This window comes from Crocodylus siamensis, chromosome 2, assembly GCF_052110815.1.
Source record: "Crocodylus siamensis isolate JL-2025a chromosome 2, ASM5211081v1, whole genome shotgun sequence".
In the NCBI taxonomy this organism is placed as follows: domain Eukaryota; kingdom Metazoa; phylum Chordata; order Crocodylia; family Crocodylidae; genus Crocodylus; species Crocodylus siamensis.
Window position 1 is genome coordinate 288,757,392 of NC_143396.1, and position 27,416 is coordinate 288,784,807.

The following is a 27,416-nucleotide window of genomic DNA, read 5'->3' on the forward strand; positions in this document are numbered from 1 at the left end:
TTCTGATCTCTAACCCCAACCTATTCTCCATCAGCTTATTACCATTGCTCGTCACCCCACATGGTGCTGGGGAGAAAAGGGCTCTACCTATTTGATGTTTCATAGTTTCATAGTTTCTAGGGTCGTAAGGGACCTGAACAGATCATCGAGTCTGACGCCCTGCCATGGCAGGAAAGAGTACTGGGGTCAAATGACCCCGGCAAGGTGTTCATCTAGCCTCCAATTAAAGACCCCCAGGGTAGGAGCCTGCACCACTTCTCTTGGAAGCTGGTTCCAGACCCTAGCCGCCCTGACCGTGAAGTCGCGCCTCCTGATGTCTAACCTAAACCTACCCTCTGCCAGCTTGTGACCGTTATTCCTGGTCACTCCTGGCGGTGCTCGGGGGAACAGGGACTCCCCAGTGCCTGCTGGTCCCCTCTGACTAGTTTGTAACAGGCCACTAGATCCCCCTCGGCCTTCTCTTGCGGAGGCTGAACAGGTTCAGGTCCCGTCGCCTCTCCTCGTAGGGCCTGCCCTGCTGCCCCCTGACCATGCGAGTGGCCTCCTCTGGACCCTCTCCATGCTGTCCACATCCCTCCTGAAGTGCGGCGCCCAGAACTGGACGCAGTCCTCCAGCTGCGGCCTGACCAGTGCCGCATAGAGGGGGAGGATCACCTCCCTGGACCTGCTCGAGATGCATCTGTGGATGCACGACAAGGCGCGGTTGGCCTTCCTGACTGCCTCCCCACACTGCCGGCCCATGTGCATCTTGGAGTCAACGATGACTCCAAGATCCTTTTCCGCCTCCGTGCTGACAAGAGGGGAGTTCCCCAGCCTGTAGGCATGGTGCCGGTTGTTCCTCCCCAGGTGCATCACCTTGCACTTGTCTGTGTTGAATCCCATCCTATTCTCGTCCGCCCACCCTTGTAACCTGTCGAGGTCTGATTGTAGCCTGTTGCATCCTTCCAATGTGCCCACGTCCCCCCACATCTTAGTGTCATCAGCAAATTTGAACAGGGTGCTTTTTACCCCCTCATCCAAATCGCTGATGAAGATGTTGAACAGTGCGGGCCCGAGGACCGAGCCCTGGGGGGCCCCACTGCCCACATCCCTCCAGGTCGAACACGACCCATCCACCACCACCCTCTGGGTGCGGCCCTCCAGCCAGTTGGCAACCCATTTAACTGTGTGGGTGTCTACACCACAGCCCCCAGTTTCTTAATGAGAACGGGGTGAGAGACAGTGTCAAAAGCCTTCCGGAAGTCCAGGAAGACGATGTCCACTGCTCCCCCTGCGTCTAATGATCTGGTGATCTGATCGTAAAAGGCCACCAGGTTGGTCTGACAGGACCTGTTGATCTCCCCTGATGAGTTTGTAGGCAGCCACCAGGTCCCCCCTCAGCCTCCTCTTGCTGAGGCTGAACAGGTTCAGGTCCCGCAGTCTCTCCTCGTAGGGCCTGCCCTGCTGCCCTCTCACCAAGCGGGTGGCCTCCTCTGAACCCTCTCCAGGCTGGCCACATCCCTCTCGAAGTGCGGCGCCCAGAACTGGACGCAGCGCTCCAACTGCGGCCTGACCAAAGTCGCATAGAGGGGGAGGATCACCTCTCGGGACCGGCTTGAGACGCACCTTTGGATGCACGACAAGGTATGGCTGGCCTTGCTGGCTGCGGTCTGGCTCCGTATCATCAACAGATGCATGCACTGCAATCAGTGCCCCCCTCCCCACCTGTCCTCGGAGTGCCAGCTAGAGTCTGGGGGCTGACAACCCTCCCTCCCACAAGCCTGGGATGGTGCAGGCAAGCCTCCTTAATGAGAAAGTCCTGCTGGGGCCTGGCCATGCCCCCCTCAGCTCAACTCTGCAACAGAAGGGATGGCGGCTCTAGCGCCCCCCAGCTTCTAGCCTGAGGCACTGCAGGCATGTGTCTGAATTTCCTCAGCCCAGAGAGAATGTCTGTCCAGTTTCTGACCAGTTCAGCCTAGCCAGGTTAGACTAACCTGCAAAGGTTGAATCAATTCAGACTTGGGCTTTCTGAATGTCTGTCCCTAGCCTGAATGTTTCCTTCAACAGCCACAGAGCAATTGCTAGGCATGCTTTCTACTAGAGAGAGATACAAGACTATGGAAGAGGAGTCCCTTTCTCTTGGATATGAAAAGGGCATTGGAGAGTTTGCTTCTCTCAGGAAAATGATTCAAGTACAGGAGACTTCATCAGCCAGTCAGCTGCCCCGACAAACTGAGGCAGGATTGCTGTTTAGAGAAAATATCCTTCCTCTTGTAATTGGTGAATTGTATTCCCCAAGCCCATGAAGACTGCCAGCTTTTGTGAACCGCCTTTCTCCCTCTTGCGCACATAGACACTTATGCACCTCAAATTCATTCCCTTTTCTAAACCATTTAATTCTTACGTTCATTTTGGATAGAAAAACCCAACTCATTTCTTGCTTTGGGGAAAAAAATACTTTTATGTTTAGATTAAAATTTGCCACGATTCTGTCCAGACTAAAATCTTCTCAGTTCTAATTAGAGATATTCTAATGATGTTTTTTGAAGAATGAGGATGATGAATATTGTAGGGTTACTTGCAGCACTTTGATTAAAACTTCTCTGTTTGGGATTTTAAACTTTTTATCTTCTCTGGAACTGCCAAGAAGCACTGGGATGCCATAAGTGCTCCTATCTCTTAGGGCAGTGGGAAGGATGTAATGATAAGAATTAGTTACCAAGCAGCAATGGTTCTGTACTTTTACTGCATCGCGTTACACACCCAAGCTCTAACCCTACCACACACCAGAACCGTATTTTCCCTAGGTGTTCCTTGGTAGCTGCACTTAAAATAACACTTCTTTTATGACTTGGCTTTCAAACCCTGGCATCACACCACGGCCCATGATGGGTAACTTAGTGTGGACTGAGCTCTTTGGGAGGAAGGCCTGTCTTCTGCATAAGGTGCTGAAGTGGTGCAGAGGTCATCTGGGTTTAGTGCTAAACTTTGCCACGAGTTCCCTGCATGATCTAAGGCGACTCACACTGTGCCTCAGCTCCTGCTTGTCCAACAGGGGAACAGTCTTGTCTGCTCACACTGCAAGCTCCTTTGGGGAGGGCTGGTCCCTTACTGGGTGTTTCTAGAGTGTCCAGAACTGTCCATTACAGGAGACGGGGCTTGAGTGGGTGCCAGTGCCTCCACAGTGGTGGCCCATTTTACACTCAACCCAGCAGTAAGCGCAAGGGAAGCTGCGGCAGGTTGCTTATCAGGGAAGCAGGGATAAGTTGCAGTACTTGCATGAGCACATGGGCAGGTTACCGTGAAACATCTGGTGCATGGTAAAGTGCCACCCTCTCTTACCCTGACACTCCTGGAACAGTGATGATGAAGATAAGGGTCTCTAGGTCCAACCATACTGTCAGTGTGCAGTATAACCAAATACTGCTGCTGTGCCTGTACTGCTGATTCACTTAATAATGGCACCAGGAGCAGGTCATCAGAGACTCCAGTTTCCATAAAACTAGGCTAAATTTGGATCAGCTATTTAAAAAAATGACATGGCATGGAGTTGGGGGATGCCCAAATGATGATGGAGAGATAAGTTAAGTCTTCATGTATGATACTAATGGGGAGCTGGAAAGAATATATTCATCCGTTGCATTTGCTTTACCTGTAGGGAACAGGAAACAAAGGCACCTGCCAGGAGCATCCTTCAGCGAGTGCCTGGGTATGTCTACATTGCAGTGCAGGGGTGTGAAGGCATCATTCATCCCTGAGCCAGCTTTAACCTGGCTGGCTGGGGACCAGAGGCGACATAGCCATGGCAGTACAGGCATGTATGTGCACCAATCTGCCTGGACCGTACTTGGGGCATGTCCACACGAGATGCTTAATGCCCATTGGATTAATACTACTGCATATTAGTGCATCTGGAAAAAATCATGCTAATCCACTAATGCACAGTAGGTTATAGTCCCATGAGCATTAAGCATCACAAAAAAGCATTTGTTTGCGCCAATGCACAGTAGCGCTGATTATGGTGCATTAAATTAGTACCTGTTATTACAGGTACTAAAGTGAATGAGCCATAATGGCACATTAATGAACATGCAGATGCACCCTTGGCGGTCAAAGTCTGGGTTGCTGCATCTTCATTGCTATGCTATGAGTTGCTTTTAAACTAGCTGAGGTATGGGCTACATCCACAACCTGCCCAAGCAATGTATTGCTGCCTGCAGGTCTTGCCCAAGTCTCTTTTGTGATTAAGAGGCCCAATCCAAATGCCACTGGAGCCTGCAGGAGTCCTCCTATTGACACCTGGGCTTCAGTAAAAGCCTGTGATGGGTATTGTGATTCCCTCCGAGACTGCTGTTAATGGCCATAATTGGAGGAGGTGAGCTTGTCTGAACCTAATAACTTCCTGCCCATGGCAGGGATCGGACTTGATGATCTTGCATCTCCCTTCCAGTCCTTTGATGCTATAATATTGCCTGAAATAAAACACTGACTTTACTTCAACAGGACCTGACCTTTGTGACTTTGTGAGGCTTTGTGACTTCACCTGATCAAGTTGACTTTCTGTGTGCCTTCTAAGAAGTGTTGCTCAAGCTTTTTTGCAATAGCGCAGTGCTCAGAGGAGCAAAATGTGGCAGACCACAGCTAAACTCAGTCAAAGCCTCTGTAAGCAAATGACACCCACACAGCAGCACTTTGAATTAGATGCGTTAGTGGGCAGGGGAAAAATGAGGAGAAAACAGAGACCAAAAATACAGGAGTAGCTCAGACAGTCTCAAGGGGGGCGTGCAATAACTAGCAAGACTCCTGAGGGATGCTAAAGGATGGAGTTGCTGAACTCTGCCATACCAAAGGGACTGCGAATCCTGGTCTCATGCCATGGCACAGACAGATAGAAGAAGCAGCCAAGTGCTCCAGAAAGGCGCTTCCTTATTTCAATCTCTCTCCAGGAGCCTGGAACATAAGATCAACTCCTCCTCTGCACTAACGTGGGCACATACCTGCACGTTCCTGTTCAGGCTCACAGCAGGAAAGAAGAGGCCTTCCAAGTTCTCAAATGCCACAGGCCCTTGCTGGTCCTCATTGATGGAAAATGTCAAGGTCCTCCTAGTTAGGTCAAGAAGCACGCCCACTGTAGCACCTTTGGTTATTCCCCCCTCAGTTCTGTTGAGGATATAAAATCAGTCAGATGATGTATATCGCTTAATGTCCATCCCAGCCTTTGCTTTTATGGAACAGGCTTCCTGGAAGGTGCAAAATAGCATCTCTGACTCCTGGCTATCCAGGTTAAAACACTTTAAAGGGCATGCTATGCTTGCATAAATGAACTACACAATACTGTGGTCCAGTGATGAATGGGTCAAATTCTGCTCACCTTTGACATCAGTGGGAGCTGTGTGTGTGTGTGTGTGTGTGTGTGTGTCTGCGGGTAAAATCTCATAAGAACGGCCATTTACTGGGTCCAATTTGCCCAGACTCCTGCGTCACAGGAGTAGATCCTGAAAGGGAGAGAGACAGGGTCGAACCAGGGTTTCTTCTACTGTTTCTCTCCCACTTGCAGCCTCCAGGTCAGTCTCCCCATACAATCATCCTTTATTTTGCAGAAGGGCTTGGGAAAAGAGCAGATTGCTCCATACCTTTGTAGCAGTGACTAATGCATTTATGAAGGGCCCAAAGAGAAGTCAGCAAAGCCAAATAGATACTGGTTGGGTGAGAACTGAATCTGTCCCAAATGTTTGTGAAGTATACAACCTATGAACAAAATCATTAGCCATTCTCCTACGGAAGCACCTCCTCCACTGTCCGTGTATGGCCAGAACGAATACACACAAATGTAAGGAGGATGTGCTCATGTGGGAGGACATGCCAAGGGGGGCAGAGGGCTTGGGAAGTTATAAAAAAGACCAGGTGTGCTTGTAGCTGCCTGTTTGCCTCTCTCCCTCTATCTCTTTGGATCCAAATAAGGCTCAGAGTGATGAGGGAACTGAGCTGGGGCATGGCATTTTGTTGTTTTGTCCAAATCTGTCTCTCTCTCGTGCTGTCCACAATAAAGAGCGATGGGCCAGAATGCTATCTGTTACAGTCTGGGTGGCTTTCCTCCAACTGCATCCCAGAAAGGTAAAACTATAAGCTGGAGTACCCAGGAGAGGGCGGCTTTGTGGAGAGAATGCTTTATCGGCTGGAAAACCTCCAGGGAGCCGTGCACAGACTCGGGGCCAAACCATTGGGTCCCCCTTCTAAGATGGGCTGCTACCTGGACCATTTCTATCCACATAATAAGCTGATGGGCTACAGAAAGAGGCAGTGCTGAAACCTAGACTGAAAGGAAGCCTAGAGGCCCACGGATGCAGTGTGAGGATCCAAATGCAGCAGCCTCTGAGCAGCCGGTCAGGGGAACCTGAATGAGGCGAGAATAACCGTAGGCAGGTTATCCGTCTTCAGAGGGTCTGGGCTTGGCACATTACTCATGAATGGCTCTATGCAGGCAGTCAAGTAAGTGTCCTGGCTCTCTGTAGCAGGAACAGACAGGGACCATGTAATGCTAAGTGCAGGCACAAACGGCTCTTGCAGCAGACATGGTGTCTTGGATGCCCAAACCGCTCCTAGCTGATACAGCGGGTACATAGTACTGCACGTCAGGCTCGAGAGCAAATTGGATACAGCAGCCCTGGACGGTGGTGCAGCTGCATACATCAGGACTAAATTGAGGCCTTAGTCTCAGAGAAAGATACTTGGCCCCGGTGGCCTACCTGTTGGTGTGCGAGTTGTTGTGCATAAACCAGCTCCGGTTGTTGTCCACATACATCGCCCAGGCCTTGTCGTCCTTTCCCAGCATGACATCCTTGAGGACGTCGACGCGGGCTACGCCGAAGGCCGGGTCAGGGTGGTTATCGTAACGATCGATCGACAGCTCCCAGTAATGGAGCCCTTTGGAGAAGCCCGTTTTCCCCAGCACGACCCTGTCATCGTAGCTGTTGCAGGTGACGGTCAGGTTGTCGTTGGAAAAGATGATGTCCGTGTGTGCGGAGGAAGGGTCGAAGGAGAACCAAGCTACTGGAATACACAAGGATAGCTGGTTAGTATGACGGGAAGACCTCAGTCCAACCGCAAAGGCACGCAGACTGGACAAGAAACATTGCATGCCACCATGCAGGAAGGATGTTCAGTAGTGGACGCCAAGAAGTGTCCAAAGAGAAGTGGGGCTGCTTCTGCAGAACTTCCCGCAGGAGCTAGCAAAGCAATCTGTGGAGGGATGGAGTCACTAATGGGGGTCACCAGCACCTCGACTCGGCTGAGTAATGCCAGACCTTGCAAACTGGCCTGTGAGAGGGGGTGACTGCCATGGTCTGGCAGCTGTGGGGCCAAAACTGGGACTCAGGAGACCTGGGTGCTACTCCTGCTCCTGCCCTTGACCTGGTGTGGGTCCTCAGGGAAGTCACGCCACTTTTCTGAGTACCTTCTCTCCCTCTTGCTCATCTGTTTAGAGGACTCTTTAGGGCAGAGGTGCTCCCTCACCATTTCGGCTCTTAGCAAAATGGCCCCTAGCCTTGCCTGGGCCTCTTGGTTCTAGCAGAACGAAAATATTAAGTCATACTTACTCTGACGACTAAAGTTTATTCGTGAGAGTAAAAGTTTGTAAGATCAGGCCCAATGTGGGAAGGGGGCTTAAAAGATTAGCAGGTAAACTGTGTGTGCATTTGAGAGCTCGTGGTTCTAGAAATCAAGAGCACATAACAGATTTACATTTACAGATGTGTTAAGTACCACCCAGAAACCTCCCTGAAGAGCAAGCAACCATATATACATATGCATATACATATACATATATAAAATATTTAAAACACAAGCTAGCTTTTGCAAAGTCTGGGAAATGCTTGAGCATCTCTGAGACCCAACAGGATGGCTGATTTAAATGCACTGTGACTTGCGTCCAGGAAACCTGACACAGAACATCACTTTCTTGACAACGTACACACAGAGTAACAGAGTTTCACGAGCCACTATCCAGGTTTCACAGGTGATTGTTTTCCAGTGGTCTTTTGTGCACTTAATGTGGTGGAAATGTGAACTAGCTGACACATCCACAACAGATTCTTGCACCTGCAATGGCAAACACTGCTTGAAAACAAATGACTCGCGTGGGATTTCCACACTGATTTATTGAATGGTTTCACAGGCCAGTTCACATGCACTCAGGCTCCCTGGGTTTATAACTCAATGCAAGCGGTTCCATACCTGCCACCAGTTTTTTAATGTCAACTGTTGTCATCCCACAGGAAAGGCGTGCAAGGAGAAAAACAGTAAGGAAGATTGGTATTTATTAAAACAAGGCATTCAGAAATACTTTTCTGCTCACAAACGTTTCCATTCACTGCAGACACAGACTCCAGATGAACCTGCACTGTAAATGAAGTGCACATTACATTGCATGGTGTGTGAATGGTTTGGTGAACCTAAGTTTCATAGATTTCACAGACACTAGGGCTGGAAGGGACCTTGGAAGATCATTGAGTCCAGCCCCCCGCCCCAGGGGCAGAAAGTCAGCTGGGGTCAAATGAGCCCAACAAGATAACCATCCAAATGTTTCTTAACAGTGTCTAGAGTACCTCTGGCGGCAGTCTGCTCCAGGCCTTGGGGCTCAGATAGTGAAGAAGTATTTCCTTATGTCCAGCCTGAAACGGTCTTGGAGGAGCTTATGACTATTGGACCTAGTCGTCCCTTGGGGCGCTCTGGTGAACAGGCGTTCCCCCAGATCCTGATGCACAACCCGATGTACTTATAGGCAGCCACCAAGTCCCACTTGAGCCTGCACTTCTCTAGGCTGAAGAGCCCCATGGCTCTCAGCCTCTCATTGTAAGGTCTGTTTTCCTGACCTGTGATCATGCGTGTGGCTCTCCTCTGGACTCTCTCAAGCTTCTCCACATCCTTTTAAATTGTGGAGCCCAGAACTGGATGCAGTACTCCAGCTGCGGCCTCACCAAGGCCGAGCACAGCGGGAGGATGACATCCTGGGATTTGCTTGAGAAGCATCTATGGATGCAAGCCAGCGTTTTGTTTGCTTTATCACCATTGGTGGCTCATCAATCATCTTGTGGTCAGTCATAGCCCCCAAGTCCCTTTTGGCCATGGTGCTAGCGAGCGTAGCACTGCTGAGCCTATAAATGTGATGCACGTTTTTTTCCCCCAAGGTGGGGTACCTTGCACTTTTCAGTGTTGAACGCCATCAGGTTTTCATCTGCACATTTTATGAGCCTGTCTAGGTCAGCCTGGATCACCAGCCTATCCTTGGGTGTGGATGCTCTACCCCAAAGTTTGGTGTCATTGGCAAACTTGGCCAGTCCGCTTCTAACACTGATGTCCACATCGTCAATAAAAAAGTTGAAGAGAACAGGTCCAAGCATGGAGCCTCAGGGGGCCCCACTGGTCACAGAGTGCCAGGATGATTCACTTCTGTTGACCACCACCCTCTGGGTCCAACCTTGGAGTCAATTCCCCAGCCAGCGGACTGTGATGTAGCCGACGCTGCATCGGCCAATTTTTCCATGAGGAGATCATGGGACACCAGATCAAGGGCTTTTTTGAAGTCCAGGTATATGACATCAATCCCTTTTCCCTTGTCCAGGTGATAGGTCACTTGGTTGTAGAAGGGGAAGAGATTGGTCAGGCAAGGCCTACCCGCAGCAAACCTCTGCTGGTTGCATTGCTGGGTCATTGGAAAGTCATTTGCTTTTTCCCCAAAGGAATCAGAGGGTTTGATTTTACATGCTCTTGACCTGTCATTTCTCCCCTAGCAATCAAAAGGAACTGAAGGGTTTCAGCACCTCTGCTAAGCAGGCCTGGAGTCCTGATTTCAGGAAATTACAGGTCTCATTTTAAGTGCACAAGTAATCCAGTGACCTTCAAAGGTGAAGGTAGCTGCTAATCATGCACTTAAAGTCTTGTACATGTTTTTATGCCCCAGTGACCTGGAGTCTTTTCTTTTATTGCTATAAGACTCAGCTCTGAATTTGATTAAAGGACCACTTCAGGTTTCCCTTAAAACCACAAAAGGAAAGAACTTACCCCTTTTCTACCAAACAGAAATAATCATTCCTCATCATAATCAGGAATGGCATTTGAGAAACTAATGCAAACGGGGTGGAAAAAGTCAGAAACACTCGTGGATGAACAATTATCTGCTTACTGTGTCAAACTGAGGTTAAAAAATAAACACAAAACATGGATGGATGACCAACAAAGCAAGTGCCACTTAATTATAATAAAGATACTTGCCTAATTGAGAGTAAGGCGCTGATTGTGTCTCAAAATTGCATCCTATAAAGAGATACTATATTTCACACATCAAAGCTAAGAAACAGCAACTGGTCTCATGAACACAAATGCACACACATGTACAGAATTACCCATTTGCTTCACCACTGCAGGCCTGATTCATTAAAAGCCAAAGACCAAAGGTTTTCAAAATGACTGCCCATTTTAAGTGCCTAGCTAAAGACTTTTGCAAAGGCCTGACTTTCAGGAAGCCTCAGCCCATACCCACAAATGGGCACCTTTCAGATGGATCAAGGCTGGCGTCCAAACTCCTATCCCAAATTATTCGACACTTTGGAGCATCCTGGCCTCTATTGCCACTGGGTCCTCGTCTGTTGTCCTCTGCACTGGAAAAGGGAACATGGTCCTTTAGCAGTGCAAAGCAAGCAATTTTGCTATTCAGTAAAATCTTTTCATCTCCACTGCTCCAAAATACTTCCCACCACTCCCTATAGAAAGAAATCAATGTGAGAAGGGTAGATTTTGATTTCAAGAGCTTTTTCTCCAGCAAAATGGAACCTAGATCTTGTTCTTCTGTGCAACCCCCCCCCCCTTATATACATATAAAAAAGGAACGCAGAGATTACGGCTGTCCTAATGCTTTGAGATTTTTCATGTCTTCGTCAGTGGGGTTTGCGTAGCTATAGCATGATACTTTAGCTCCCATCGTATTTTAAGAGCAATGGGGCTAAGGGGCCCCTGAAGTAGGGCTAAGCAAGCATCATGAATCGATATTACTGTGAGCATTTACTGCGGGTGTCTGATGCTCATAAAGCTTGCAGGCTTCACAGGGCACGGTGAGACGGGGCTGCATGCAGACCTCTTTGCACAGTTCCCATGCTGTGTCTCACCCTGAGCTATTACCCTGTTTCCCTGGAGCACATTACTTTTTGAGGGGGGCCAGATCATGGCAGCTGTTTGCTTTGAAGTGACTTGACTTTACAGCCTGGTTAAGCCAGGTCCCTGGAGGCCAGCAGCTGGCATATTGGCTTTGGGTGCTACCAGTGGAAAAATAATGGGCTATAGTTTCACCACTGGGTGAAAAGCTCACAGCACAAGTCAGATGGGGGTGGAAGGGGTTGGAGGAGAGGGGGTAAATGCTAAATTTTGCATTCCTCTCATCCTGGGGCTGGCCCATCTGGACCTAACTAGAGCAATCCTTGGGCTGCTCTAATTTACTTTAGCTGCAAACGGCTCTGAAGCACTGGAACTGCATCTGGGGCTTAGCATCATGTAGGGATTCACCAGGAAAGTCTTGCCAAGATGCAAGACCCTTGGGTCTGCCAAGACACCTTCACTGACAGCAGCAGAAAGGGAAATGTGAAACACTGCATTCACCATTAGCCGTCAAAGGTCACGTTGGAACGGATGACCTGAAACACTTATGCTAGTTGTGCAGTATCTCTGCCAGCGGCACGGGGCAGAGGGGCTGCCCTGCACCTGCAAATCAGACCCAGAGCATTTGCAAAGTGTCTCAGCTTGTAAAGAAGTTATTGCAACCTCCCACTTAGCACCTCTTCTGTTATTATTGCAGAGAAAGCCTGCAGGCAAGGGGAGGAACTGGGGTGGAAGGAGAAGCCACTACAAGAAAGCCTTGTTCCCAGTCTGTTTTAGGAGGCGCAGCATGGTTCTGCGGCTGCTTTTGTGTCTACCTGTAGGCAGAATAAGGGGACGTGTGCTCTGTGCCATTTTCTTACAGCACATTTGCATCCGGCTCTTGGACACATTAGTGTCGTTCTGGCCAAGCACATCGCCTGCCGCCGTTGAGCTCTTCGCGGCTGTACGAAGTGACGCAATGTCTGCCGAGGCCTTTTTAATGAATCGTGCCCAGCACCCTCTTTGGAAAGAGGTCTCTGTGCTTTGCCGCACAGCACATTTATCTCTAGTAGGACACAGTCGTAAAATCCCAGCCCGTCACCCCCCCCGCCCTATCCACAGACTGTTGTTACAGAAATACGCAGGCCACAAACATAGTATTTGATCAGAGCCAATACAGTCGGTCTCGGTACACTGGAGACAGAGTCAACACGTCCAATAACAAAACATAGTTAAGAAGCCAGCAGTGCACAGCAGTACAATGAAAAACATGGAAGCACAAAGGAAAAAAGAAATGAAAAAACCCATTGCTGGTAGGGGTGGCAGCCCCTGTGTGTGTTGGAAACGCCATGCTGCAGCATTCCTCATTCCAAGGGATGGGATGGAAATCAAAATCGAGGGGACCCCGTTCTCCCCTTGCTTACACTGGTGTAAGCTGTGAATTACGGTGCGGAGTCCAATGGAGTGGCCGTGGTGTGAACACAGCACGACGGGAGGATCAGCCCCGGCATCTTTGGCAGGAAGAAGCGCGCAATAATTGTTCTCCACGGTTGCCGCAGAGCTCTGGGGAGATCAGCCCTGCCTCCTGCTCCTTTGCTGGCTGCTGCCTGCGGCAGGGCGAAGTACCTTCACTCTGGCTGTGCTTTGCCCAAGGAAGCAACCTACCGCTCAGCCACAGCCCGCTCAGCCCCGAAGCAGGGAGGCCAGCAGGGGCCTGGTGGCTGATTGCAACCGACTGTTCAAAGCGCGGCTGAGAGTTTCCTCCAGGTAGTTTCCACTGCTCTGAAGAAAAAGAGGATTAACTATCCCACGTCCTGCTCCTCACAAAGGCTGGGCTCCCCCAACTCCAATTTAAGTCAGCGGGAGCTACAGAAGCATGGTGCCCTCAAAAAAGGAGGCTCTGGCCTCTGCACACCAGGTCCATTCAGTCTGAGCTGGGCTTTGGGGTCCTAAATCTATCTATCTATCTATCTATCGATAGTTATCTATAACTATATCTATTTATCGATCTATATAGATAGGTAGATAGATATAACTATATATATCTATATCTAGATACATAGATATCTATAAGTATATATCTATATAGATAGGTAGATAGATATAACTATATATATATCTATAGATAGACAGATATCTGTAACTATATCTATATCTATACAGATAGATTGGTAGATAGATATAACTACATATATCTATATCTAGATAGATAGATAGATGTTGTGGGGTCACGGTTTAATGCAAATGCTCTGCAACCACCTGACAGCAGTGGCTGACCCTCCTGGATGAGCTGAGCGTGCAAACCTTTGAAACACCTCCATGGATTTCTCCCAGAAGGATGCACCAGTGCTCCAGCTGAAATCCCAGGATGCCTCTTCCCCTGGTTATAACAGCTGTTATCCCGACCCCAGGTTTGCCTTGGCGGGGTAGGCAGGGGGGGGCGAAATGACATCTAAACTGGTACCATTGTTACATAGAAACAGAGATACGCCACATAGCTACATCATCCAAATTCCCTTCACATCGGAAACAGGCCACTGACAAACAGAACGACTTACCCCGCTGGCATATGAATGTCATGGGGAAAAAAAACAAAGCAAAACAAACAGATGCTTTGGAGATGCCCAAAAGCACAGATCAAGAGGAAATGCCAGAGGGGCTCGGCTCACCGGCTGAATTCAGAGACTGTAAAGAAGAATGCAAGCTCAGCTGGTGGGACGAAGATCTTAGCTCAAAGTAGGATCTCCCCGAGAAGCTGGGTTGTAGATTAAGAGTGGAGGAGAAAGGACTCATTCTACGGAGCTGCGACCTTTCCAAAGATCTTTCCAAAGGCACTGGAAAAGGGAGGGTCTGTTCTTCTGACTCTGTGTCTAAACGCAAGATCAATGCAAACTAGAGATCAGAAACTTTCATATCATTACCTAAGACCCCCAGTCCAGAGCACGGGCCCTTGTACATGTGTGGGCTCCTTCTCTGCTGTGTTGCCATGGGCATGTGCTGGGCAGAACAACATACAAGGCCACTGTGTGCATTGATAGCTCTCAGTCATCGTGTGCCACTGAGGCTGTATACAGCAAGCACGGCCTTTGCAAATATCCCTATGTTGTCGAAGACACATATGATGTGCTTTTCTTTTCAGCAAGTCCCGGAGCCCTTCACAAGAATGAATCCCACCTAGGGAGGTTTGCAATTTGCCATGCTACTTACCAGGGGATGCACTTTAACTGGTATCGTGGACACTTCCCCCCACCCTGTTATAATCCGTATAATAATGGGGAGACGTGAAGGTTTCATACAGGTCTGATCCACTTTTGGCACAAAGCTGGTCTAAACAGTGTTACTCTAAGCATCCCCAAATACCCACCTTACTCAAAGGCTGTTTGGCCTGCTGTGTTCACGGGAAACTCCTTGTACCTATCAAGATGCATCTGGCGGTTACAGGAAGAATTTCACTTTAACCCACGAGATTCATATAGGGACACTGGATGGGACCCCCTGGGTCATCAAAACTATTGCAAACCATCACGTGCCTGTCATAAACGGATTGAGCCCCCTCCTAAAATAGAGCAGAAGAACGCGCTGTGCCCCTGCCACCCACAGGGCTCCTGGGCAGCAGAGATGGAAAGGCCAGACAGATCTGTGATGATCTGCTCTTTGTAGCCGCACTTCTGGATTGTTTCCTCCGGGGCTAGCCCAGGTCTATAGGAGGCAGGTAATCAGCTCTCTCTTTGCTCTAACGCCATTCAGAGCGCACAGCCCAACAGGTCACACTCCAGTTAGCCCAAGACATAAAGCATGGGGCTTTTCCTAGACGATGGATTATGTCAGAGAAGGGAGCAAGAGGAAGAGCTCAGTGACCTTAAGGTAAAACAAAACTCTCTAGGAGCTCCAGGAGTTTGTTTTGATAATGCTTTTTTTTTTATTCAGGCAACCACTGAAACAAAACTCCAACACAGGAGTAATACACAGGAATTGCAGGAGGTTGAAGTTGTTATATCTTTACACAGGAAATAATATACAACAATTCAAACAACTCATCATCTGCACTTTCAATGTAATTATATATATACATATATATACACATACATATGTATACGTATGTGTACATATATGTGTGTGTGTATATATGTACATATATATAAAAAAATAACATTCAGGAATATTCATGAATATGCAAAGAAATGTGGCTAATGACTCTGGCTGACAAGCTGCTGAATTTCTGTCTTCTGTGTAAGTCAGGAGAGGAATCTCTATTTCTCAGTATCTATCCCTGTTTGGGCTCTTTTCTAATAAGCTAACTTGATGGGACCATTTCCCCATCATCGGGATTGCCCATATTTTAGCATATTACATTGTCAGTCGATACTTTCCTTCCACGTTTGAGCCACACGCAGTCGGGCAGCTAAAACAAGAAGTGTACCAGCTTTTCATAGATTCATAGACTGTAAGGCTGGAAGGGACCTCGGAAGATCATCGGGTCCAGTCCCCTTGCACAAAACAAACTTCCTTGACCAGAGCTTTCAACAGACAAACCAACAGATCCAAAGGGATATTACCACCCAATCCATAATAGCTATTATTCTGATGACTCCCTCCAACAGGATATTTGGACCTCTGGACATAGCCACCACATCTGGGAAATAAAGCCTCTGTCTCTGCAGCCTCTCCTGCCTGATACATCTCTGTTAGAAGAAATGTGTTGGATCCTACTTGGAGATGTGGAGTATTTTACAAAGAAGTTTTCTTTGTGTAAAGCACGCATGGAAGATGAATAACCCCATTCCCACATTTCTCTCCACTGCTGCAGTCTACTTGACGTGCTCTCAGTTTATGGACAGGAGTGTAAATGGTGGCAGTAATGGCAGGGGGAGCAGGACTGGGTGGTCCAGGAGGCCCCTCCAAGCACTGTGTTCCCCTCATCTGAAGAGCTGGAAGTCCCACTCCAGAGTCAGTCAAACCCTGCTCCTCATCCCCATCTGCAGCAGGGACAACAGTGACCCTGAGCCTAGACCCACCTTGCGAGCTCTGAGGCCGCGGCCAGGGGAATGAACGTGCTGAAGACCAAGAGGGCGAGCGGGACCAACCTCCCTGGTCTGCCTCCTCCGTCCAATTCTACAGCATCAGCACAGGGGGCCTGTTAGCTTTGGCAGCAGCTCCACCTTTGTGATATACATCCCTCTGCCAGGACACAGGCTTATGCCTTGGGAAGCTCTGCCCAGGCCTTGGGGCCTGATCCAACAGCTGCTGGTGTCACCAAGAGCCCTTCCATTACTTCAAGAGCCAGTGCACCGATCTCTGAGCGAATTCAACCCAACCCAAGCCACACGTGCGAACCTCACCCTCCTGCCCAGATAATCCCGAACACACTCTCCTGCCCCTCCCATAAGCTTTCCAAAGGAGTCACAGGGAGGGATCTGGGAGCAGATGCTCTTGGTGAAGCAGTACAGTACATCCTTCTCCTGGCCATCTAAGGCTTGTGATAGCCATGGCAAGCCTCAAAGTTGACTCCTGCTGCCTCAGCTGGCTCAAGGCTGCCCCCTTCTCCACCAGAATAGGCATCAAGTCCCTCTAAGTTGGCTGGCTGCAGCCTTCCCTTCCCTACCTCCCCTTGTTGTGGGGCCTGGATGCAGCTCAGGAAGCTCTCTGGAGTCCAGGTGGCTTTGCTCAAAGCAGGAGGATGCAGAGGGAGGCTGGGGGTTGTGGAGGGGCTGGAGAAGTGAGCAGGAGGCTCTGCAACCTGTTAACCAGGGCACTGGGTCTTCTTCATCAGCCAACCCCATGGCAGGTAATGGGCTTGGAGTTTCAGGGCACTTCCTGGCAGTACCCTAGTGATGCCTCCTCTGCCACTCAGCACTTGCCTCTGTCTGATGGGCAACTACAGGACGCTGCTTGGAGGGTGAGGTTACATGTTGCTCTTCAACCAGATGAAGTTTGTGCAATTTTAAGCGGTGTTAAAGTTAGAAAGTGCTGTGAGCAGTCAGATATTAAGGGTTAATACCACTGGCTTGTGGGGTGGTGGGCTGAAAGCAGTGCATCCAGGGATGCTGGAGGGCTGCATATTGGTCACTTCATGAAGCAGATTAAAGTACTCCGGGTAGCACGGCCCAGAGTTAATCCTTGCCTGAAGTGGCATAATTTGAGATGCTCAGACTGTGCTTAGCAGGATTTAGCGAGCTTTAACATACGGACACTTGCATTTTAAGCGACCCTAGTATGGCCTAAATGTGATGTGTAACTTCACCCTGATTCCAGGTCTAAGGCTCCAGCCCCCGACAGCATCACCCTTCCCTGAGCAAGCCAGGGAAGGCAGGTCCCCCAGCTCTCCACTCTCAGCACTGCTCTGCAAAGCCCGGACAACTGTGAAATGTTATGTGTGCTAATATGAGAAGCTGCCTGTGTCTTCACTGGATTCAAGATTGGATGTGCTGAGCAGGGCACTGGCACCAGACAGATCTGTCTGGTGTCCAGGGCCCCGTAAGCCTGCTATCAAATGCTTTGCTCTGAGCCCCACGAAGACAAGGACACACTGATCAAAACACCAAGCAGAGGGTCGGACCTCACTCAGTGACCTTGCCAGCAGCCAGAGGCACCAATGGGTCCAAACAGGACAGGACTGCAATCACGATAGCCTGCCAGCAAGGTCTCTGTTTGTTTCTAGGGCTACCCACAAAGCAACGGAGGCGATGCCATCTCTCGTGCAGGTGCAGGCAGCACCCTGCAGATGGTAGGAACATGAGGGCCACCCCGTGGATTGGCTGATGATGCACGTGGTACGGGGACCTCCATCCTTGGGGCACAAGAAAGCTGCACCAGCAGTTTAGTGCATCTTGTGGACTGTGTATTTCTAATGGACATGTGCCCCTCACTCCTCCTCTCTGGGAAGCCACTTACCTCTGCCCTGCGGTGAGCGTGGACAAGACATGGGCTCATGTCTGCAGACTCGAGGCATGTCGTTCTTCTTTCCTTCCTCTGTTCCTGAATGACTGAGTCACTGGGGAACTTGTCTTGGAAAAGCAGGATCTGAGAAGCACCTCTCCTCTTGCTGCAGCACAGCTCACCCCCATCTTCCTGGCCAAGGGGGTGGCAAAGAACGGTGTCATACCGGGCCTCTCTCCCACCGATGCCCCCCACCATCACTCTCCTACCCCTTGCTTTCCCACTGCTTGAGACACAAAATGTGTTTTCATCAGCAATCCCTCAATTCAAGGATGATCTCTACCATGGCTCATTGTCATGGGCCATGGGTCTTAAAGTGACTTAAGAGTCCAAGGATCGTTTGCAGACGGTGTAGGTCTCTCTGTAGGGCAGAGGAGGCTGCAGGGGGGATTCTTCTCCATTTCCTTCCTCTGCTTGCTCTTTTCTGCTTTTAGGACAAGACGCTTTGCCTCAAAATGGGCTGCACTAGGGTGAGGTTTTGGCACCACTGGGGTTGGTTGGCAGCCAGCTCCTCTCACCTCTTGATGTCGACATCTGTTTTCTCGAGGGATACCTTCAGTGTGTCCTTGCAGTGTCTCCTCTGGCCACTGGGAGATCTCAGGCTGTTACTAGGTTGGGAATCGAGCACTAGTTTTGGGAGTCGAGAGTCAGGCATCCACACAGAGACGTGCTCTGGGAGTATGGTGGGGGGTGCTTTAATTAAAGGGCCCAGAGCATCATGTGTATGAGCGTCCCTGCACTGAAAAATGGTGGTGGGGGATGCTCTAACTATAGCTCATCGTGTGACGTTGGAGTCCGCTGGAGCACAGTAATAACCATGCTCGATTAATCAAGTCTGCTCCGACGTGCTGCAATGACAGTGCGTCAGAGCAGCCTTGCCGCACGTGTATAGGCGCCCACAATGTCCAGTCCAGTGAAGCTGGTGCTTGAGGATCACCCACTCTATGCTGGGAACGTCGGCTTCAGCAAGGATGCTGGCTTATGCAGTGATCTTCCAGTGTGATGTGGAGGACTTTCTGGAAGCATCGTTGATGATGCCTCGTCAGGTTCGTGAGATGATGACGGCAGGTCACCCAGATTTCACATCGACTACCTCAGTTTTTGTGGGGGGTCACATTCATGGCTTGGGGTGCTACAGAAGTCAGCTACACATGCAACCTTCCCCATGGATCCCTAGGGTTTGGCCTATTTCATTGCTCGGTAGAGTCAAGAGAACACTCCCATTGAAGTCCAGGGCTTTGCATCAGATCCTATGGGTAGAAACCCCCGATGGCAAAAGAGCACCAGCAGCTTTGCAGCTTCCCCTGCCCTGTAGGCATATTCAGACAAGTGTCACGGTACCAGCAGTGCTGCCTCATACTGAGAACCCCTTTCCTTTTCTTCTTCCATCCTCTTCGTTTTCTTCCCCTTTGTGCCCTGGTGGAAAACTCTCCACCCACTGCGGAGGGGAAAGGGTGAAGCCCAGTTCATTTCATGCAGAACTGCTCTCAGAGACCCAGCGGCTGTTCAGGCCAGAAAAAATAACCTTGCCCCATGAGCCGTCACGTGCAGCAGGCTCTGCTCAATGGCTAATTCACATCTCCTTAAGCCGAATTCAGATGCAATTTATTTCTCTGCCTCGGTTTGGGAGAGCTCAGCATGCCTCTGAAAGCAGAACATGCTTTGGGCCATATTTAGCTTTTGCTTTTCCTCTTGCATTGGGAGAGCAAGATGACAATGTTTCATGCAGGAAAAAGGCATAAAAGAAAGATTCATCTTTTGGCAAACACTGTGCGGAGGCTCCAAGCACGATTCCCCTGGGCTGGAGCTGGGAGCCGAGACTTTGCGATGGGGTCTTTTGAGAGCTGGCGCCTGGTTGAGGCAGATGCAACCATGAAAATACGTACCAGGGAGGGAGGGACCTAAGGGATGATTTGGCTGCTCATGCAAATTCCTGACCGGGGTTATTTAAAGCAATTTCACACATGTCAGTGTAATGGTTTCCATGGGTTTGCCTGAGTCAGGTACCAAGAGACAATCTTTCCTTTCCCACTGCTTTGGTTAGAAAAACTGGTCTTAGAAGAGCAATGTGACAGGATGCTGAGGCCCCACTGTTTGCTTCAAAAGATCCCAGCCTTGGACCTGTCTCTTTGTGAAGTCAACAAGAATCTCCCTCTTCATGGAGGATGGACCAGGTCCTTGATGATCCCCAGCACATTGCACACCATCCCCTCCTTGCAAAATGCTGATGATAAGTGGGATTCCCAGATGTGACTCGGGGCCTGTCCCGCTGACTTCAGATTGGACTTGTGCTCCCAGGGCTGTTCAGTGCCTTACAAACTCCTCCCTAGCCCCCCAAGAGCACGAAGCCTAATGCTACTGTAGGGTGGGAAACTGCCTTGTGATGGAAGTCACTGTTTCCACAACTGCTGCGAGATGTTTGGTGGACCAGAGACCCCTCCTTAGCTCCGTCACCTCTCCTTCTGCTCACTTCTGCCACTGGGATGGCTCCTGGTATCCCTCTGTATCTTCAGCCCCTTCTCTGAACATCGTCCTGCAGTGACCTGTATCTTGAGGTGATCTCAGAAGCACAGCATGCTGCTCAGGAAAGCTGTTGCTTGTTGTGAGCCTGACTCCTCCTTTTGGGATCTCACTCGCTTAAGTGTCAGTGGATGTACGTGTGGTGTCATAGGCTGCAGGATTTCTGGAAACCAGGGAGTCGCCTAGGGGCCTGGCCCACCACAAGTAAGAGTAGGGACCAGCTAGCAGGCAGCTTTCTGCATCGCTGCCAGGTAGAAAGTGCTGATTTCTGGCCATACGTCTCTAGACATTTCTAAGGGTCCGGGGAAGCGAGGGAGCGAGAGACCGAGTGCACTGGAAAGTACTCAAGAACTTCTCACCTGTCGGCTTTTGCATTGGTCTCTGTAAATCCTGACCCCTTTTGGTGGCGTTTGTGTCAGCTCTCATGAGCTAAACAGACCTGGCCTTGTCCCTGCTTGAATGGGAGACCTGCCAGGAAAGCCCAGCTTCTTGTGCACGCTGACAGCCAAAAGGGGTGCTGGACCTGGGCAGGAACAGATTCCTCGGCTGTGGGGCAGAGCCGGCTGGTCCAGTCCCACAGCTTCCAGCGCGTGGTATGAGCATCCCCACCCAGGGGCAATCCCCGGCTCCTAGGACAGTCTCCAGGCAGCCGGGGGAAAATCAGGGTAGCCCTAGTGCTGCTCTATTTGCCACTGGGGCAGAGAAGGAAAGGAGAGATGCCTAAAGCCACTTTTGATCTGCACCTGCTCTGCTCAGGTGCCCCTGAGATGTGGGTCCCCAGAGCGATGCAGGGGAGGTCCCTTCTGTCTCCCGGTCAGTCCTCGATCCCTGTCTCTTAAGTGGTGTTAAAATGGACTGCATTGCTAGAAGTGGGTGGCCCATCAAACCAGCCCCTGGCTTTTCTGTAAGCAATGGCAAATGCCCTGTCCTGGATTCCCTGCTCCCAGGGATCGCAGGGATCCCCACTCCTCTCCACTCCCCCTCGGGCAGGATCTAGCCAACGTCTAAATCTCATGTTCATCAAGCCACTAGGAAACCACTAGAAGGTGGACGTGAGGCTTTCTTGTTCCTGTTCTCCCTCAATGCACGGTGAAGCTGCAATGCATGGCTCTCCAGAAGTCTCTCACGCTGCCATAGACGGGGCGGGCATCTCTGGGCAGGCTGTCCCAGCGGTGGGCACCGTTTGGAGGGTAAGGACTAGATTTCCTTAGCAGACACTCAGGACCAGCTAATGGGGACAGGAACTGAGGACCTGGCTTGTACAAGTGCAGAAAAGCCGTTCAAGGGGACGGGTCTCTCCTGCCACGTTCCTCTCAGCACGGGACCGGGGGGGGAAGGTGCGAGGGTGGCTACAGCCATTCCCATGCTCCCGGGGGGGCAAGTTTGGCTGTTGGTGCCAGTGATACCACCCATAGCACTGGCAGGCCTTGCTCGGGCTCAGGACATCTCTTAGGTAGCTGGGGAACGCAGGCACAGCCCTGCCTGTCCCCATGCTTGGTTGGTACAAAGTCAGGGTCTTAAGGATGTAGCCTGGGGCCAGATCCGGTTTGTGGAGCCACATCATTCAGCCCCCAGCGCTGGCCTCATGCGGGGTCAGTCCAGGACCCCCCCGGCATGGTGTACCCAGCACCGGAGGCTCCCGCTCCAGCTGGTCTGGGGCTGCGCCTCATGCAGCACCCACTCTGGGTGGACTGGGACATGAGACATGTGGCCCCCAGCCCAGGACCTGTGCTGCACACATCTTCTGCCCTGGACCAGCTGGAGGAGGCACCGTGTGCAGCTAGCATCCTGATCCAGCTCGAGCAGGCGTCACATGTGGCACAGGCTGGAGCAGGTGGCGTGGGCACTGGATCTAGCACGCACGGGGAGCGGGGCAGACGGTGGGTGCGATCTGACCTGTGGAGCCAGCTCCACATTGTTCATCTGGCCTGTGCACCAGTCCCATGGTAGCGAGGTGAGTTTTGTCAAGCCATCATCACTCAGTGAACACCAGAGCACTCTCTCTCTCTCAGCCCCTAGTATAAAGTGTCTGCAACAGCCCTAAGCCAGCAGCGTGCCCCTCTGCTTTGGTCAGTTTTGCAAGCCCTCCCGGAGTGGGAATTGCGCGAATGGCTTCAACACGTGCTGGTGCACAGCCTGTGAGCTCCCAGGAAGTTGCTGCTATTTCCTAAGATGGGCGCCTGGCCTAACAACCGTGCAGGGAGCTCTGCAGGGTAGGGAACGCTGGCCTGAATGGGGGCCAGGACCTGCAGTATTTCAGCCCCTGTGATAAGAAGGAAGAGCAGCTTGTTCCCTCTCCTGTCTCTCTGCTCCCATCTCCCTGCGTGCTGCACCACACTGCTGCACCGCGGAGCTGCCCTCTGGACAGCAATCCCAGGGAGCTCCTGAAGTGTAATAATGACAGGCAGAGAAATAGGGCTCGGTCTGGCGTGCCTGCGTTGAATTTTCTAACCGCTTTTCCCTGCCAGGCTCAACAGCCCATTGCACAGCGCTTCTCAACCTTTCCAAACTCAGTAAACTTGAGGGGCCCTTTGGAAAACGCTGTCTTTTTGTTTCCATTCATTTTTTGACCACGCAAAAGTACTTGAGCAACTCTTTTATTGCAGAGAACTCAGAAAGCCCACAGCAGGGCAGGGCCGAACACTACAGATTCCCATTTGAACTCTCCGGGCTTGTCTTGTGAATCCTATTTGTATACCTAACAGTGCTAACATTGCATGGCACCCTTGAAAAGATCTCAAGGCACCCCAGGGTGCTGTGGTTGAGAATCGCTGCTGGGACAGCTTCCTTGAAACAGGCTGCGGCAAGCTGTGTTGTGCCTGCCTGATGCACCACCGGCAAGACAGGCACGTTCGAGCCAGGCACATCTCCCGGCAGTGGTGCCGGAGCAAAGCAGGAGGGAGGCTGCCTGGATTTCAAAGGCCGGGCTGTGTGGGCAGCACCGGTGCTGAGTGAAATCTTGCCAGGGCTGGGGAAAGGGTGCGACTCTGCTCTGGAGGTAATGGAAGCAGCATTACTGTTAAGGAAGGGGCCCTTTCCTGGCAACAGCCGTACCGCAGGGGACCGCAGGCATGCTGGTGCAGAGATGGCCGACTTTATCCTGGGCTTTATCACCTGCTGTTTCTGTCCCCCACATAATTTTCCTAAACAAGCCTCATGCCTCTTGACTCGACTGTCAGAATCAAGGCAATTTCCCAAAGGTAGTTATCATCCAGAAGAGGAGGTTTATCCTTAATAGCTGCGTTTAATATTCTAACAGAGATAACAGCAGGAGGGAGCTGTAATCAGCTTTGTAGGTGAAACTGGTGCGGCTCAGCTTTGAACCCTGTCGGTACAGAAAGACACCCACACGGTCTTTCTGCTCAGCACGCGGTGCCGCAGGGTGCCTAGGAAAGGGCCACATGTGCAGTCACAGTGCAATCAAATGTGGCCCTTTGTTTCTCAGGGGCAATGCTCAGAAAAGAGGAAGAGAAGGAATGAATAAAGACAGCCGAGCTATGTTTGCAGATGATCTACCTCAATCCCAGAGGCAAACCGCTTTCAAAGCCTTCCCTCCTCATCATAGCTCCTTCTGTCCTCCCAACAGGATGCTGCCCTTCACTAAATGCATTCTGGGTATGTCTACATGGGCATTTCAGCACGCCTCAATTTAATGTGCATTATCTTAATGTGCATTAAGCCAGTTTAGGCAGGCGTCTAAACGTGCAGCCATTAAAGCTCATAATGCTGTGTCCGGACTGACTTGGGACTAAAGTTAGTTCTGAGTCAGTCTGCACACATGGTGTTAATGTGCTTTAATGTGTCTACATGTGCATTCACGTGCTTTAACTATTCACACCTAAATTTGATACCTGCAAATGCACGGTTAGCCCCAAATTGCCATTTTGAAAGCACATTAAGGGTGCACACAAGTAGACGCGCACCCTAATGCACCTTAAATTTAGGCTAATACGCCTTAAAGCGTCTCATGTAGATGCACCCTCTGGGAAGGAAAGACCCGGGAAAGCAACTTCTGGCTGAGCTTGTTCTGGACTCCTGACATCACCTTTATTCTGTTTGTCACCATCACTTCTTCTGCAATATTGGTCTCTTGCCTAGGAGGTATACTGGAGCTGCTCGTCGAAGGCTAAGTTATGTGGATCTGAAGACCAGGCCTCTGGGGCTGGGCAGTCTCACGCCTGATGCAGCATGTCAGGGCACCGCTGCCAAAGCCTCTTACCTTCGGATGTCTGCAGGACCAAGGTCTTGCTGTATTGGCTCACTCCTGTTTTGTTAAAGGCTTTGACACGGGCGCTGTAGGTGCTGTTGAAGTGCAGGCCGTCCACGGTGCACATCGTCTCCTTCCCGACATACACCTCCTAGTTAAGACACAAAAGGCTGCATTAGTGGCTGATGCATGGGGCATATCCAGGTACAGGAGGGCCTTGCTCAGACAGCTTGCTACACAGTATTTCCACAGCTTCCCGATACATGGGCATGCCAGTTAGACACCTTTTTGTCAGGCCAAAGTGTCTGGGCGGATGCTGGGAGGGCTGGAGGAACCTGGGGACCCCAGCTACAGCTGCAGCTGGAGTGATAGGGGGCCTGGTATATTATATACTGGAGTGTGAGAGCCGGGGGGAGGGGAGGGGGCTCAAATTAACCCCTCACCGGCTGGATACAACCCAGCCCAGTGCTAAATCATAATGGTATATCTGGATAAAATGACCCTGCATCCTGCTTCTGAGCTCTGACAGCTTGCCACACGACACCAGTTCCTCCACGGCACCGGCACAGAAGCCTTGATGTTTGTAGGCAAGCAAGGTTTCTCTTCAAGTAAACCTCCCACTGAATCCAGAGGAGTTTTGCTGATGTACCCTGGTACAGAAACTTGTTGCTGGCTTCTAAACTGAATGAAGGCCACTTATTCGAGACCTATACTGGAAAATATTTCCTTATCAGCTCAGACAGCGGGACCAATGCTTTGATGAGAAGACAAAGATCGGATCCTTTTACGGATCTAGAGCTGACCGGCCAACATGTCAGACTTACGCCAACGTAATGCCATTCAGATGAAGAGCTACAAGAGCATAAAAAGCAGATGTGAATCAGCCCCAAAGACTCGTGAAATGGTCAGGGACTCTGTCAGTGATCAGGTTCGCTTTTGAGTTGTGGAGGATGTGATGAAGGGCCTGCTTGCTTTCATCCAGGATGTTAGGGAGGGGTTTTAGCTCTGTGCTTCCTTGCAAATACCTTCCACTCTTTTTTGGTACCCAAGAATCCTTTTTGCATTTCTGTTGGGGGTTGCAGAGTACAGCGGTGCATCTGATCAAACAGCCCCCACTTAAACACAGAGCCACCGCTTTCAGGCCAACACACACCCTTCCATCCTGCAGGGATGGAGCTGCGAGGCTCCCTTGGGATAATGTCTTTAGGCATAAAAAAAAAAAGGCAGGGTAAATTTGCAAAGTGTGCGGGTGTGTGTGTATATATGCATGTATGTGTGTGTGTATGTATACACATAGAGGACAAGCTTTCATGAGCTAAAGTTCACTTCATCCAATGCTAATGTTGCTTGTGAGATATATATATTATATATGCGATCTATAAAATATATATATATATAAAATCTACTTTGCTTAGTCTGTAAGGTACAGCTATACCTTGCCTTCTACTTGCCTTCCCACTAACACAGCTAACTATGACTCTGCTCATGAATAAAAAAAGAACAGAGGTTTCTGTTTTTAATTTTTGCCCCTGAATCCTGAGCAAATTGACTCAGCTGACAGTGATGCTGGGAGTTATATACATTACGATTCTCCTTCAGAGCACGCACCCGCCAGTGGTGAGAAGCGCAATTTGAGCTGCGAAGCAAATGCACCGAACAAGTGCCGCGAAAGGTGACGGGCAAACAAGGTTCTTTGCGTGAATCTGGTATCTTTTATTAGACCAACTTAAATAGTTGGAAAACAACTTAAATAGTTGGAAAGGTGAAATGCATCTAGCACTGGGTTTCAGGAAGGGTTTCATGATTATCTCCTCGTGCCTTTGAGCTCCTGTGCACTGAGGGCGCGTGGCTGTCACACATAGCCAGTAGCGTAACTAGGGTGGGCACTTGTGATATCAGCCCCAGGTGCCAATTCTGCGGAGGCACAAGAATAGCTGCCATTGCCACCACTGCCGCCAGGCCCTGGCCACTGTCCTCCCTGGTACAGAAACTGGTTGTTGTCCTCTAGGTGACGTGCCAGTTCCCCCTTCACAAATCCTTTATTGCCTAGTCCCCATCAAACAAGAGATCTGCCTTATTCTACATAGAAAACAAATGGCATGGAGCAACTTCCCGTCTCTCTCGCTCTCTGCTAATAAAGGGACAAGCCTGAATCTAAACACTTGGTCGCACTCTGCTCTACTTCACATCGGTTTGTTCTTGGCCGTGTTAGGACTGCACTGTTTGACTTCATTGAGAGACAACCTAATAAACGATGCATGAAGACATCCTGGGGCTGGGAGTGACACCCCGTGATCTAATAACCCTTGGTGTTGTTGCTCCATCAAAAAGTAGGCTAGGAATGGCCTAGTTTTTCATTTCATTTTCAGTAAAGCTAAAATGATCATCTGTAACAAAGCCCCAAAAGGAAGAGCGAGGGCTCCTCTGTTACAAGTAGTGTCTGTGAGTAATGCATGTAAGGAGCTTTGCACTCTCAGCTTGGCTGTACACTGAGCCGCTCTTATGCACAAACAGTGCCGGTGGAGATGCCTGTGGGAGGAGGTGTGGGAGTAACGGTTCCATGCACAGACGAGTAACACAACAACGCCTAGCAAGCGTGTGAGGAGGAACGCATTAGAGACTCTGGCAAACATTACCCTTTCTTTTTTGC

General features: G+C 50.2%; 1 protein-coding gene and 1 long non-coding RNA gene across 10 annotated transcripts in view; one reads left to right on the forward strand and one right to left on the reverse strand.

Moving 5' to 3' along the window:
- The window catches only part of LOC149872373 (uncharacterized), a 76,304-nt gene that overhangs the window by 42,736 nt on the left and 6,152 nt on the right, over window positions 1–27,416 (forward strand). The window lies entirely within an intron of this gene.
- TRIM9 (tripartite motif containing 9) overlaps window positions 1–27,416 on the reverse strand; it is a 153,446-nt gene that overhangs the window by 4,492 nt on the left and 121,538 nt on the right. For 2 of the 7 annotated variants that reach the window (XM_090034356.1, XM_090034354.1), the window contains exons 7-12: window positions 24,779–24,917; window positions 13,773–13,973; window positions 10,249–10,290; window positions 8,212–8,235; window positions 6,726–7,029; window positions 4,977–5,139 (exon numbers count right to left, since the gene is read on the reverse strand). In XM_090034356.1, the coding sequence (XP_089890482.1) occupies window positions 4,977–5,139; window positions 6,726–7,029; window positions 8,212–8,235; window positions 10,249–10,290; window positions 13,773–13,973; window positions 24,779–24,917 (873 nt within the window). The remainder of the gene's footprint in view (window positions 1–4,976; window positions 5,140–6,725; window positions 7,030–8,211; window positions 8,236–10,248; window positions 10,291–13,772; window positions 13,974–24,778; window positions 24,918–27,416) is intronic. The other 5 variants (XM_090034361.1, XM_090034359.1, XM_090034355.1 and 2 more) reach the window with 4 other exon arrangements.